The sequence below is a fragment of the Tenrec ecaudatus genome, chromosome 9 (assembly GCF_050624435.1).
Source record: "Tenrec ecaudatus isolate mTenEca1 chromosome 9, mTenEca1.hap1, whole genome shotgun sequence".
Taxonomy (NCBI): domain Eukaryota; kingdom Metazoa; phylum Chordata; class Mammalia; order Afrosoricida; family Tenrecidae; genus Tenrec; species Tenrec ecaudatus.
Window position 1 is genome coordinate 106,814,639 of NC_134538.1, and position 14,569 is coordinate 106,829,207.

Below are 14,569 nucleotides of genomic sequence, written 5' to 3' on the forward strand. Positions count from 1 at the left end.
ACACTGAGAACCCAGTGTTGGCCCCCGTACCCGTAGGGCCATGGGGTCAGCGAGGGACGTCGTGGCTCATAGTGGTATCAGCCATATGGTCTTCTCTGTGCATTGGCTATTCGGAGCAGGGTATCGTCCTCCAGGCCTGGTGGGCCAGGATGTACTCCACTCTCTCTTCCTCTCCATTCATTTTCTCCCATGTGCTCTGATCAGACATGTCCCTCTCCCCTAGCTGCAGCTTCAGTGCTGTCCTCTACGGTAAATTCTTCTCGGGGGAGGGCAGTTGTCCATGTAGCTGATTTGGGGCCAAGCCCTTAGGCCCCTCCACTGGCTTCACTCTCCATGCGAGAGTCATTTTCGTATCTAATAAAAATGGTAGTGTTTTCAACTACTTATAAAAACAGAAGGATGTTTTACTATTTTATAGTCTTGAAATGTACCTAGATTTCAGGCCCAACTACTAGTTCCTTTAATTATAACCTTTGGCTTGTTATTTTATGTCTCTAAAGGTCAGCTTCCTTATCTACAAATTTGACATAATACCTTCCTTAAGATTAAAGGATAAAATGCAAATAAATTGCTTTGAAAACAAGCACTCAATAAATGTTCACTGTTAAATTAGAGTGTTATAAAGCTTTAAAAGTGTTTGATGCCTAAATCTAAAATTCATTTATCTGTATAAAATCTTACTAGTACAATTAGTACATGGTGAATAAAATTTTATCATGTGATAAAATTGATTTTATGCCAACTGAAAATACCATATATACTGAAGTATAAGCCAAGTTTTTCAGCACATTTTTAATGCAGTTTTTGTGGTAAAACTAGGTGCCTTAGCTGTTATCGGGTCAGCTTATACTCGAGTGTATATGATAATAAAATTTTATGCTCAGCCACCAAGAGTACAGTAGTAGTTTTAATCACATGGATCATGTTATTGAGGTGCCTGAATGAAAAATGGTTCAGCTGGTTAGTAAAGATGTTAACTTGCATTATCTTGGAATTGTGCTCTTATTTACTGATTCATACTTCGCTCGAGTGGGGATACTGGACTTGGTATAGATTGGAAAACTGGCATTTTAACCTGATGCTATGAGTTCGATGAGTAGCCCTGTGGTGTAATGGTTATACATTGAGCTACTAACCATGAGGTCAGCAATTCAAAACCACCGGCCACTCTTTGGGAGAAAGATGAGGCTTTCTACTCTTGTAGAGTTACAGTCTCCATAACCTATAGGCGTGGTTTTACCCTGCCCTGTAGCATCCCTATAAGTCAGAATTGACTCCATGGCATTGAGTGTGGTTTGGCTTTTTGTTGTTGTTGTTGTTGGTTTTGGTTTTTTAATCATTTTATTAGGGGCTCATACAACTCTTATCGCAATCCATACATACATCAATGGTGTAAAGCACATTTGTACATTCATTGCCCTCATCATTCTCAAAACATTTGCGTTCCACCTAAGCCCCTGGTATCAGCTCCTCCTTTTTCTCCTCCCTCCCCACTTCTACCTTCCTCTTGAGCTCTTGATAATTTATAAATTATTATTTTGTCATATCTTTCCCTGTCCAACATCTCCCTTCATCCACTTCTCTGTTGTCCGTCCCCAGGGAGGAAGTCACATGTCGATCCTTGTAATCGGTTCCCCCTTTCCAACCCACCCTCCCTCCACCATCCCAGTATTGCCACTCACACTACTGGTCCTCAAGAGATCATCTGCCCTGGATTCCCCGCATTTCCAGTTCCTATCTGTACCAGTGTACATCCTCTGGTCTAGCCATATTTGTAAGGTTGAATTGCGATCATGCTAGTGGGGAAGGAGGAAGCATTAAGGAACTAGTGGAAAGTTGTATGTTTTATCGTTGCTACCCTGCACCCCGACTGGCTTATCTCCTCCCCAACAGCCTTCTGTAAGGGCATGTCCATTGGCCTAAAAATGGGCTTAGGGTCTGCACTCCACACTCCCCCCACTCATTCACTATGATATAATTTTTTGTTCTGATAATGCCTGATACCTGATCCCTTCGACACCTCTTGATCGAACAGGCTGTTGTGCTTCTTCCATGTGGGCTTTGTTGCTTCTGAGCTAGATGGCGGCTTGTTTACCTTCAAGCCTTTAAGACCCCAGACACTCTATCTTTTAATAGCCGGGCACCATCAGCTTTCTTCACCACATTTGCTTATTCACCCGCTTTGTCTTCAGCAGTTGTGTCAGGAAGGTGAACCTCATAGAATACCAATTTAATAGAAGAAAGTATTCTTGCATTAAGCGAGTACTAGTACTTGAGTGGAGGCCCAATATCCTTCTGCTACCTTAATACTAAACCTATAAATTCATGCACATAGATCTTTTTTCTCATATATAAATATATTTGCATATGTACATGCCTTTATTTAGACCTCTATAAATGCCCTTTGCCTCCTAGCTCTTTCCTCTATTTCCTTTGATATTCCTCTTGTCCCACTATCATGCTCAGTCTTCATTTGGGTTTCAGTAATTCCTCTTGGTTACATTACCTGGTTTGGGTTTTGTATACATTAGATGTGCCACCCCTTTTGATTTGTTCTTCAACTCTAGTATGAAGGTTTTGATTAGGTCAGTTGCCCTCTCAGCGTTTTTATCTCAAGAACCCTTTTCATTCTTCAAAATTACAGCATCCCAAAGAGTTTGTATTTATATGGATTGTGTCTTATGTTATTTACCATATCCCAGACTTAAACCCCCTGCCATCAAATAAATTCTGACTCATAGTGACTCTGTGTGTGGTTTTAGAAACTAAATCCTTTCAGGACCTTTATCTTTCTCCTTCAGAGAGGCTGATGGCTTTGAATAGCCATACTTAGGGTTAATAGCCCAAGGCTTATCCCTCAGCACACTTAGGCTCCACAGTAGATATTAAACCTGAGAAGTATTTTAAATATTTACTAATCTAAAGTAACAATAAACAGTTTAGCCTTAACACATGTACTTTTTAAAAATATATTACATTTTAAAACAAAAATATTAATGGTAATGCTTTGTCATTTTTTGCAAATATCTTTTAATGCCTAGCTTAATAGAAGACAGCTAGATTTTCCCATCTGCTTTTGCTCTGATCAGTTGCAATATTGCATGTCATGAGGATTCCAGAAAACTCCACTGCGCCATTATAAGAAAATTAGAGTGGAAAGGGCAAATAACATCTTAGTATTACTATGAAAACGTGATTGACCTGGTGGTATACCTCCTGAAAGGTTTGAAGACCAGTGTTTAATAAGATGCTTCCTAAGATCCCTCTCACCTTTATCCCCCTTCTTTAAGTTTTACTTTTGTTATTGTTGAAAATATACACAGCAAAACATACAGTAACTCAACAGTTTTTACATGAGCGAATTAGTGACATTCCCAGACTGGTACCAGGTACCAATCACCATTTCTGAAAATAAGTAAGTTGGCTTTCTGCCCTTGAGGATTACTTGTTAGCCACTCAATAAACGTCCTGCCAGTGTCCCAGAATTGTTCATCTCTTTACTTTTTCTATGGCCCTCATCAACCACATAGCAGTACTGTTGAGTGAATTCCAACTCACAGGAACCCAAGAGAGCAGTGTAGAATACTCCCATATGCTTTCTAAGGCTGTAGATCTTTACTGGTGTGACTGTCCACGTCATTCTCCTGCAAAGCAGCTAGAGCAGGGGTTCTCAACCTTCCTAATGCCACAACCCTTTCATACAGTTCCTCGTGTGGTGGTGACCTCCAACCATAAAATTATTTGTGTTGCTACTTCATAACTAATTTTGCTACTATTATGAATTGCGTGACCCCTGTGAAAGGGTCCTTTACCCCCCCCCCCCAAAGGGGTCACAACCCACAGGTTGAGAACCCCTGAGCTGGTGGGTTTATACTCCCCACCTTTTGGTTAGCAGCCAAGTGCTTTAGCCACTGCACCCCCAGCCAGATCCATATTTTGAATTAAATCCATCCCTGCCTTTATAATAGTACCTTTAGAATTGAGACCATTGCTAGAGCGTGCTAGAACTGTGATGAATTTCTCTCTTGTAACTTATTCCAGTTCATTTTCATTCAGACTTCTGTTGTAGCGTAGCCAAGTATCCTTTTGCTCTCACTCAGCCATGCACACTTGTAGTGCTCTCTTTAAGCAATTCTAAACCTTTCTTCTCTCCAGCCCCCGAGCTACTCTCACTTTCTCTAATCTCAACAGTTTTAACCCCAATTTTCAAAGAAAATTAAAGCCATTAGAAATGTCCTTCTCCATCCTTAATGATCAGTTTTTATTCTCATCTCCTGCATTTTAGAGTACGCATATAAAAATCCATGTTAGTACCCACTACATTCATTTTTTTCCATTTCTCTACGTTTTTCCTCATGTTTTCTACCTTAAACCTGATGCTGCTCCTAGCTACTACTGTCTTGTCTCTTTCTTTTCTTTCTCAACCATATTTCAAAGATTTGGGCCACACATAACACTCATCATAAACCTGATGATTGTTGACTGAGTTTTTAATCTCTTTCTAGCTAATAACCTTTAGACCTTACAACCAGTAACCCGTTACCTAACTGCTTCACGCTTCATTCCTTTTCTCACACATACAATAAAACACCTCTCTATCTACCTTGTAAAGTTTCTGTGAAATTTATAGTGATCTTTTAGTTATATGAGCAGTTACTTTGAGAACTTTTCATTTATTATGTAGAATCTATGTATTAATTTATTTCAATATAACTTCTTGAATTGCTCTTACATTGTCTTTTTCTGTCAATATGCATTTCATGGTTCTAAGATGATCATCTTTCTCTAAATTTATTCTCTCAGCCTTTATAGTTATTTTTTTCTGCTAGATGAATTTGGTATTCTCGAGCTTCCTTTTGACTATCATCAGTCTTGGCATTTTCAGTTGTCTACTGAACAAATTGTAATTCTTTTTTTATGCATAAGATATTTTGGAGAATGTAAAGATACTGCTTTTATCCGCAGGAATTGCCAGGTTGATAGAGAAGAGCTATAAAGAGATAGATAGTATAGATATGTAGGTTTTCAACAGAAATAATAGAATTTAACCTGGGAGGAAAAATAATGAGTTTGAGGAAAGGCTGTGTCAAAGAACGTGAGGAAAGAGTCAGATAAAAAGAGATAGGATGTAAGTGTCAAGTTAGTGTACTAAAAATAATGATAGTAGGGACTATGAAAAAGAAAGTTCAAGGCAACCAGATCAGTTCTAAAGATGTCCTGTTTTCCTCTTAGATGTAGCATATCTAAAACCAATTTCCCCTTTGTCCCACCTGCCCACTTATTTCCACCATTATTCCAGATTGCTGCCTTACATGACTCTACCTTTAACCATATTATTGACTCACTATGTCTGTCTCTCACTGTGTACTCTTCTTGCTTCTTGACTTTTGCTTATGCCTTTTCTCATATCTGAATATGTAACCCCTCAAGTCCCTTCCTATTTAAAATCCACCCAGTTCTTCTTCCATTGAAGCATTCCTTAGGACCAGCTTAGGCTGAAGTCATAACTCCATCTGGCTTTCTTTTAAGCATTAATTTTATATATAGTTTTTTCAATGAAAATTGTATACTGCCTTATCTTTAAGTTTGTTTAAACGCTACTTAAATGTCATAGCATTACTTTACAAACCACAGGCTTATGTTTCACCTCCTGACTAAATTACAAATCTTTATCAGACCAAGGACCACATACTTGCAGAGGTATCTTTGTATTGTCTGATACAACTGTTACAGATAGAATTATGTTTTGGGAATTATTTTGTAAATCGTAGTCAAGCCTAAGCAAAGTTTAACAAGTTCATTGATAAGTTACTTCCTGATTTGACCTTGGCTTTTATTTTAAATCATATTATTTTAATGTGTATACCTTACATTCTATAGAGTATTTATCATCTGCTCTAACTTGTATTTGAGGTTATATTTTCTCCTAGTTGGTCTGAAATAGAAACAGTTGATCAAACCAGAAGTATTCAGAAGAAATCCCTAGGCACTGAAAACATTTACATTGTGATAATCCCTTGCTCTTTGTCCAAGAAAAATCTTAAGACAGTTTTGGGATATCATCCACAATTTGGAATTGTAAAAAAATATTTCAGATAACGTTTTCAGAAAATTCTTTTCAATAGGTATGGAAAAGTTGAGGCCACTCGCATCTTGTTGGAGAAAGGAAAGTGCAACCCAAACCTTTTGAATGGACAGCTTAGTTCTCCTCTTCATTTTGCTGCTGGAGGAGGACATGCTGTCATAGTGCAGATTCTTCTCAGTCATCCCGAAGTTGACAGAGTAAGTTACTGATTCTATACATTCTTAAGTGTTCAAACAATGAATAGCAAGCAACGATGCTAAAATTACATATTTGAGATGTCAGCTGACAAACAAAATTTGCATTTAACATATAGAAAAACAAATATGTATAAGCTGTTTTTGTTCATAAATTTAAGCAGTACTCGTTTTATATTGTATTTCCTCAAAAATGTCTTTTTTTAAAAGATTTTCTGCCTAATTTCTAAAAATTGTAATATTAAGTATTTTATAAAGTGGAACGTTAGAACTAACAGAATCTTAATTAGTGCTTTGAATTTATCATCTTTAGAAATTTTTGCTTACATTAAACATAATATGTACTAAATATGTTTAACATTGACTTAATACTTGACAGTTTATATTTTATGAAACTGATTAAATTAATTACTTGCAATACCATGTTTGTAATGTTTTATCTATCTTCCTTTCCCTGCCCCTCACATATCTAGCACATAACAGATCAACAAGGAAGATCCCCATTAAATATTTGTGAAGAAAACAAACAAAATAACTGGGAAGAAACGGCAAAATTGTTGAAGGAAGCCATTAATAAACCTGTAAGAATTACCTTCATAAATAGTTATAGTCACGTGTAGTGTTTATCTCACTGCCGTGGAATCGATTATGACTCAAGAGAGCCTGTCGGGCATAGTAGAGCTCCCCCTGTTGGTTGCCAAGACGGTGACTCTCTACAGGAGTAGAAAGCCTCATCTGTCTCCCTTGGAGTCACTGGTGGTTTCAAACTGTTAACCTCTTGGTGAGCAGCCAAAGCTTTATATTAACAAGCAATTTGAGAATCTGTGGCAAGAGTGAAAGGATGACTAGATGCATGGATTCTTCCTTACAACTTTTACAAAACCTCAGTATTAAACTTTATCGTATTACATTTATCATCCCAAACTAGGGTGCTTGTTTTTATATAACAAAATAGAACTTGGAAAGCACTTCATGTAATTACAGTAAAATCTCTAATTTATGTGCTACTTCCAAATTATTTTATTGGTGAAAGCCTTCTAAGCAACACTTTGTATTCATAAATAATAGCATTGATCATCATTTAAAAAATCAGTTTCAACAAATTATTGCCTCCCTGGAAAAGTGATAGATTGAAATAGATGATTTTCCAGTTCTTATTTTACCAATTCATTCTGGCTTTTCTCTCTGATTAATCCAAGAGAAACTCATAAATCTAATGCTGAGTCCATGCAGCTATCTTTTATTTACTATTAGCCATGACCTCAGAGACTAAAAGTTGAAAAATCTCTAGTATTTTTTTAGAGAAATGTAGTAAAAGTGTTATTCTGACAGAAATAAGCAATGTATCTGAGACTTTCCAAATATTACCTATTAGCCAACAAGTATTTATTGAGTATATCTGTAGATTTAGTACTATGCAATGCTGAAATAGGCTATATGGTGTTGACTTTTAAGGGACTGATAATACACAAACACCCTCTATACACTCAGTGCACATTTTGTCAAAATATGCTATGTTATGAACATAAGAAAATAGATAAATGGAGTAGGCATTACATAATTACAATTTTTATCTACATAGCTATAATATATTTTTGTTACTGACATTAAGTTTTATATTCTGGATAAATATAATTTGAGTTATAGTTAACCAAACTGATCTGGTCTGGAGGTTGTTTGAGGGCATCAGCTGTGTTAAAAATAATTATAACTCAATGGACAAGTTGGAAATAAGCCTTATTCTGAGCGTTTATTATATATACACATAGGTAGGCCATTTTGATTTCAGAAAACACAAATGGTTTGGAAAAGCAGGGTTCAATTGGGGCTGTAAAGAGATTACCATTGAGTCCATCCCACTACTCTATGATTCTCTGACCTGGAGAAAATAAACTGGCCCAACATATGTTTTTTTTTACAACTTCCACATTGCAAAATCTCACAGATTCATCTTAAGACAAATTATGATGGGTATGCATTTCTTTGTAAGAGTTGTGGCCCACTAAACTCATTAGGTACTTGTCTAACAAGATTTGCTAAACAAATCTATATAACACATGAAGATTGAAACTGCATCCTCTAGAAGAGTTTGAAATTTATTACTTAAAAAACTTAAACAAAAGCTATCCTCCTTAGCTTGGTCTTGGGAGGGCCAGAGGAGCACATTTTGAGAAATCCAAATAATGGAAATAAAATGTTTTTCCAGCCTTACCATTAGATTCCCACTTGAAGCAGTTTTCCATTATTTCCCACATTAGAAATCTGTCATACAGCATATGAAGTTAAAAGTAAAACATCTTAATTGGGTGGAATAAATAGTTGCTAAGAAAGTTGCATAATGTATTATTCTTTGTCCCAGTATGAAAAAGTTCGGATATATAGAATGGATGGATCATACCGATCTGTTGAGCTGAAACATGGAAATAATACAACAGTGCAACAGATTATGGAAGGAATGCGTCTTTCTCAAGAGACACAACAATATTTCACTATTTGGATCTGTTCAGAAAACCTCAGTAAGAAAGATTTATTGTGTTATGCATTGAACTCGGGAAAGGTGGAATGCAACAAAACTTTCTTGATTTTTCTGGTCTTGCAAGTTTTTTACCTTAGACGTCTTAGCATTTTTCTTTTTGGTTTTCCTTCTCTGATATGTTTCTGCTTACATAGGTTCCAATTTGTGCAAATTCTACAATAGTATAATATACTTATGTTACTGGCTTTTAAATTATCAAATATTACACTGGTCCCTTTTATATAAATTACTGGGTTGTTGTTATAAATTACTGGGTGGTAGTTATTGTTGTTGTTGAAACAAAGAAGTTTCTGGGCTATATTCAAACCAGTTCCAGAAAGTAAAATTTACTTAATTTTACTTTTTATTGTAGTTTGACTGAAAGTTTACAATGCAAAATTTTTTTCTCATTTAAAAATTTTTACACATTTAGTTATGTGACACTGCTTGCCATTCCTTCAGTGAAATAGCATTCTTTCCACATCCTTCCTGGGTACCCCATTTCCATTGTCTTTTTTCTTAACCCTTTCCTGCCTTCTGAACTTTATCTATGGGCAAATGTTGCCAAATATGATTGATTCTTGAAATCATTTTATTTGAAAATGTGTTTGACTTCTTAGTGCAACAGGCATACAAAATCCATATAAAATGGGAAAGGAAAAGACCCATATCAGTATCATCATCATTGGACATATAGGGAAGTCCACCACTACTGATCACTTGATCCACAATCTGATGATATTAGCAAAAGAACCATTGGAACATTTGCGAAGGAAATTGCTGTTATGGGCAAGGACTCTTTCAGTGTGTCTGAGTATTGGAAAACTGATATCTGAGCATGGCTGACTATTGATATTTCCCTGTGGAAATTTGAGATCAGCAAGTGCTATGTGACCACCATTGAACACAAGCCACAAGGTACTTTATGAAACTTAAAAACACGGGGTACTTTATGAAAAATGTGATTACAGGAACATCACAGGCTAGCTGGGCTTTTCTACTTGTTGCTGCTGGTATGGGTGAATTTGTATATCCAAGAACGAGCAAACCTGAGAGCCTGCCCTTCTTTCTGGCTTACATGCGTTGTATGGAACAACCAATTGTTGCTGTTAACAAAATGGATTCCAATGAACCATGCTACAGTCAGAAAAGATATGAGGAAGTCCTTAAGGAAGTGAGCAACCTCCATTGTGAAAATTGGTTACAAGCTTGGCACTGTAGCATTGATGCCAACGTCAGGTCGGAATGATGGCAGCATGCTGGAGCCTACTGCTAACATGGCTTCGTTCAAGGACTGGAAGGTCAACTCTGAGGGTGGCGATGTGGCTTGAAGCTCTGTATACATCCAGTTACTGACTTATCCAACTGACAAGTCCCTGCATTGCCTCTCCAGGATGTCTACCATTGTCTCTCTGGGCAGAATAGAGACTAGTGTTCTCATAGTAAGCCTGATGGTCACTCTTGCTCCAGTCAATATTCCCACTGAAGTATAGTCTGCACTATGAGACTTTAAAGTTCTCTGTGGGGACATTGTAGGCTTAAAGGTCAAGAATGCCCCTGTTACAGAAGTTCATCGTAGCAGTGTGGCAGGTAACAACAAAAAATGGTCCATCAATGGACCCAGCTGACTTCTCTGCTCAGGTGATCATTCTGAACCATCCAGCCAAGCAGTGTTGTGCACACATACACCTATGCTGATTGTCACACAGCTCACATTGCTTTCAAGTTGGCTTATCTCCACGAGAAGAGTGATTGCCACTCTAGTGAGAAGCTAGATTCCATGTTACAATAATTGGGAGATACCTTTTAGCTGCTATTATTGAAGATATCCCCAATTATTGAAGTCTGGTAATGCGCATCATTGACATGGTTCCTGGCAAGTACATATATGTTGAGAGCTTCTTTGACTATCCTCCTTTGGGTAGTTTTGCTACTTGTGATTTGTGGCAAACTGTTGATATGTCCATCAAGGTCGTGGACAAAGTGACTGCTAGAACTGACAAGGTCACCAAGTCTGTTCAGACAACTCAGAAGACTAGATGAATGTATTCCCTAATACCTACCACCCTAGCAAATTAGTGATGAAAAACATCTCAAATGTTTGTCTCAGTTGGCCATTTAATAGTGAGAGGTTGGCTTATTAACAATGCATTGTAGACCCTTCAGAAGAAAAAGAATGTTTTGTGGGCTATATATTTCTTTTTGTGTGTGGCAGCTTTATTAGTTACTAAAATCAATACTTCTTAAATGTAAACATCTTCTTGACCAGAATAGTTTTAATTGGGGATGGGAGTTGGCGATGCTGTGCATCAATATGCTTCAGGTATAAACTATCACATCTTGCAGCTGTTTGACCATAATTGCAAGAGCCTTTGGGTCTAGATTGTGTTATCTTGCACCACCAGACTTCAGAGAAAAACAATGGTTAAGTGAACATCAAGTTAGAGACATTGCTGTTTAGAAAATGCAATTTTAAAATTCAAAACTCATCAGAAGATTTTTAAATGGAGTTACAGCCCTGCTTTTAGACTTTTTTTTTTTTTAGGGTAACTCCAATGTTTATTTTATTGGCAACTTAAAATGCAAAGCACTTTATTTGTAAACCTAACATCTGGGTTAAATAAGAATAGTCTGCTGAAGCTGAGGGCGCGCACTGCGCAAGGGAATCACCTACAACTCCCAGTGGGCGGGACACCACAGCGGTGAGGGCCTGTGCTTAGAGGGGCTGACCGATTGACCCGCGCTAACATCCCTTTCCTTCCCTGCCCCTTAGTAAGGGGTGACCATTCTGGAGATGGTTTGGTCGGTCTTAGGCAGCCGGCTTCATGCCAAACGTCTCCTGGGAGGCGTAGACCATGTGCAGGAAGCCGTCTTCATCCCGCTCGCTCTCGCACACCTCAGGAATGGGCGTGCACACACTCCCCATGCGGTGGCCGCTAACCAGCAGGAAGAAGGCCTGCTTGGCGTCCAGCTGCAGGCGCCTTCGTATGATTTTGATGAGCTCGCTCATGTTGACGTGATCGGGGACGAGGAACTTGGTCTTCTCCAGCACAGGAAGCTGCTTCTCACACTTGTATCTTTCTATTATCACCGGGATTTTAGTAGGATGTTGTCCTCGGATAAGCTGGACATCTTCCACTCTGTTCGAACGAGCGGCGCTGCTTGAAGGTCGTCTCAGCCGGCACAGCGCGAGACGGTGGCGGCGGCGTCAGACAGTAGCTCCAACTAGGGCGACGGCAACTTCCCCGGTCGCTTTTAGACTTCTTATGTACATACACCTAGTGCATCTGCTTGCCGGTCCTCATGCAGGAAAACTAAAATGTTCCTTCCCTGACAGAGCATTTGATTGGAATGCATTTAAATGTGGTGCTCTTGATCCATGCCTTTAGTTCAGTGCTCTCCTTATTCCCTCAGAATAATGCACATGCCCCTTTACCATCTATGAGGGGGCTTCAAAGTGTCTGTGGGAAAATCAGCCTCATGTTGCTCTAGATTGGTCTCTGAAAAGAAAATATTTCTAGTACATTAAGGATTTAATTGAGGTTGTTGTGATTGATTATATTATGATGGTTTAATTATATTTTTTAAAACAGTAAATTCTACTGACTATATTATAATTAAATGAATTCTAATGGATTGTTCCTAAAAACATAAGCTTTTAACCTCAAATTGAGTTGGAGTTATGATTAAGATTAATTCATACCTTTAACTTATATGTATTGAGTCCCTAAGTGCAGAGAGCTTGATGTAGGCTTCCTACACCTTAATATAATTGATTTATTTTTATATTATCATTTATAAAAGGAAAGATGTTTTTCAGGCCTTCAGCTCAAGCCTTATCATAAGCCCTTACAACATGTTCGTGACTGGCCAGAAATACTTGCTGAATTGACTAATTTGGATCCCCAAAGAGAGACACCACAGCTTTTCCTAAGACGAGATGTGAGACTTCCTTTAGAAGTTGAAAGAAAGGTTTGTTTGGAATTGTTCTTGATAGTCATTCAAGTGCACAGAAACTGTTAGCATCTTGCTTACCTACCATATCAAGCCAAAACTGTCCTGTGCAGCAGGTTTCTATAAAGACCTCCACTGCGTAAGGGCGTAATCACTGCAGAAACACGAGTAATTCATTACCAGTCGGCAATGTCTGTGCATGAAAACAGTATGTACTCCTGTGTGAAGTTCTTACTGTAGCACTAGAGGCTGAAACTACCGTTACTGTATTTTCCTTTCCTGATCTGCTGTAGATTTTAGAAGAAAGATGAGATAATGTGGTATATAGATAGAGTGCAACAAGAGAGTTAAGTTGCATGATAGCTGTGAAAATGGAAAAGAAAATATGGCTCATAACTTTAGTGGAAAAAAACAAACAAAACATTTTAGTGCATGCCCTCAATGTTTATCCAAGGGGACATAATGCATACAAGATAATCAATTTTAACTCGGGAAAATTTACTGAGCATATCCAAACTTGGTTAAAATCACTTTTTACCTGTTTATATTCTTCCTCTTGTATTACGAAAGAGAGGAGATTTGCTCATTATAGTCAACCATACTGAAAAATTTGAAGTTTCCCAAAAACTGAGCCCTGGGTTATTCTTAAGAGGTATGTTAGATAAGAGATATCTGCAAGTAACCTGAATGCCCTCAAAGCAAGCTTCTCTACCCAAGTACCGTACATCCTCGAGCATAAGCCAACCCGAGAATCAGTCAAGACACCTACTTTTACCACAAAACTGCATTGAAAATGTGCTGACAAACTCGACTTATACTCAAGTATATACAGTAATATGTTTTGATTGCCTGGTAGAAGACACAAACAATAGTGACAATACTTGGACAATACAGAAATTGTATAATTATAAATAATGAAAAAACAAGTGCATAGGAAAATAAGTCCTATAATAAGCTTTTCTTAAGGTTAATTTGAATAGCTGGATCAGCTAGTAAAATAGCTGTATTCCTTTTTTACTCATTATATAATTAAGAAATTTCTCTGTGTGCTGACAGATAACACCCGTTGCCTTCCAGTCGATGGTGACTCATAACTGCCCCTGTAGGTTTTCATGGCTGTGGTTTTGAACTGCCGGTGTTGGAGTTAGCAGTCCAACTCTTTACCATTATGCCATAGAAGAGTTAGGTTTATTGTGTAGTTTTCAAGGTTTCTGTTAGGATGAAAATAGCCTGAATTTTATTAGAAAAGATCAATTGTTCATACATTCTCATTGAGCACACTTATGAATTGTAGATGTATTACCTATGCAAACACTTGAAATTCACACTTCAATTTATGAAAGCAAGACAGCCTCATCTTTCCTCCCTCGCAGCAACTGGTGGGTTTGAACTGCTGGCCTGGCGTTAAGCTGACCAACACCTAACCCATTGCACTACCAGGGCTCCTCAGTCTTTAATTTATAATAGAAAAAATAAGCTTTCATTCAATCTTCTACAACATTTTTTTTATGTATAACCCATAGGAAAATTTTAAAACACCACAGTTCAGACCCTGTACCCATTATTAACATTGGTAACATTTTGGCATACTTGCTTTCTTTCATTTGGTGTTTGTAAACCATTTAAGTGTAAGTTGTAAACAGGCCACTCCATCCTCCATGCAGTATTTTGGCATGCATCTCCTAAGATCAAGAAGATACTTACATACCACACACTTATTTTTAACCGAATAAAATTAGTATCTCCGTAATAATATCTATCTGAAATTGTTTCAAGTCTTTTATGTTGTATAGCATAAGAGAGAAAACATACAATTTTTCC

At 37.7% G+C, this 14,569-nt stretch overlaps 1 protein-coding gene and 1 pseudogene across 3 annotated transcripts in view; one reads left to right on the top strand and one right to left on the bottom strand.

Annotated features, from left to right (window-relative positions):
- The window catches only part of KRIT1 (KRIT1 ankyrin repeat containing), a 42,383-nt gene that overhangs the window by 15,089 nt on the left and 12,725 nt on the right, over window positions 1–14,569 (top strand). For all 3 annotated transcript variants that reach the window (XM_075558428.1, XM_075558427.1, XM_075558426.1), the window contains exons 9-12: window positions 6,126–6,282; window positions 6,753–6,860; window positions 8,639–8,795; window positions 12,615–12,766. In XM_075558428.1, the coding sequence (XP_075414543.1) occupies window positions 6,126–6,282; window positions 6,753–6,860; window positions 8,639–8,795; window positions 12,615–12,766 (574 nt within the window). The remainder of the gene's footprint in view (window positions 1–6,125; window positions 6,283–6,752; window positions 6,861–8,638; window positions 8,796–12,614; window positions 12,767–14,569) is intronic.
- LOC142457002 (microtubule-associated protein 1 light chain 3 beta pseudogene) lies at window positions 11,499–12,276 on the bottom strand (annotated as a pseudogene).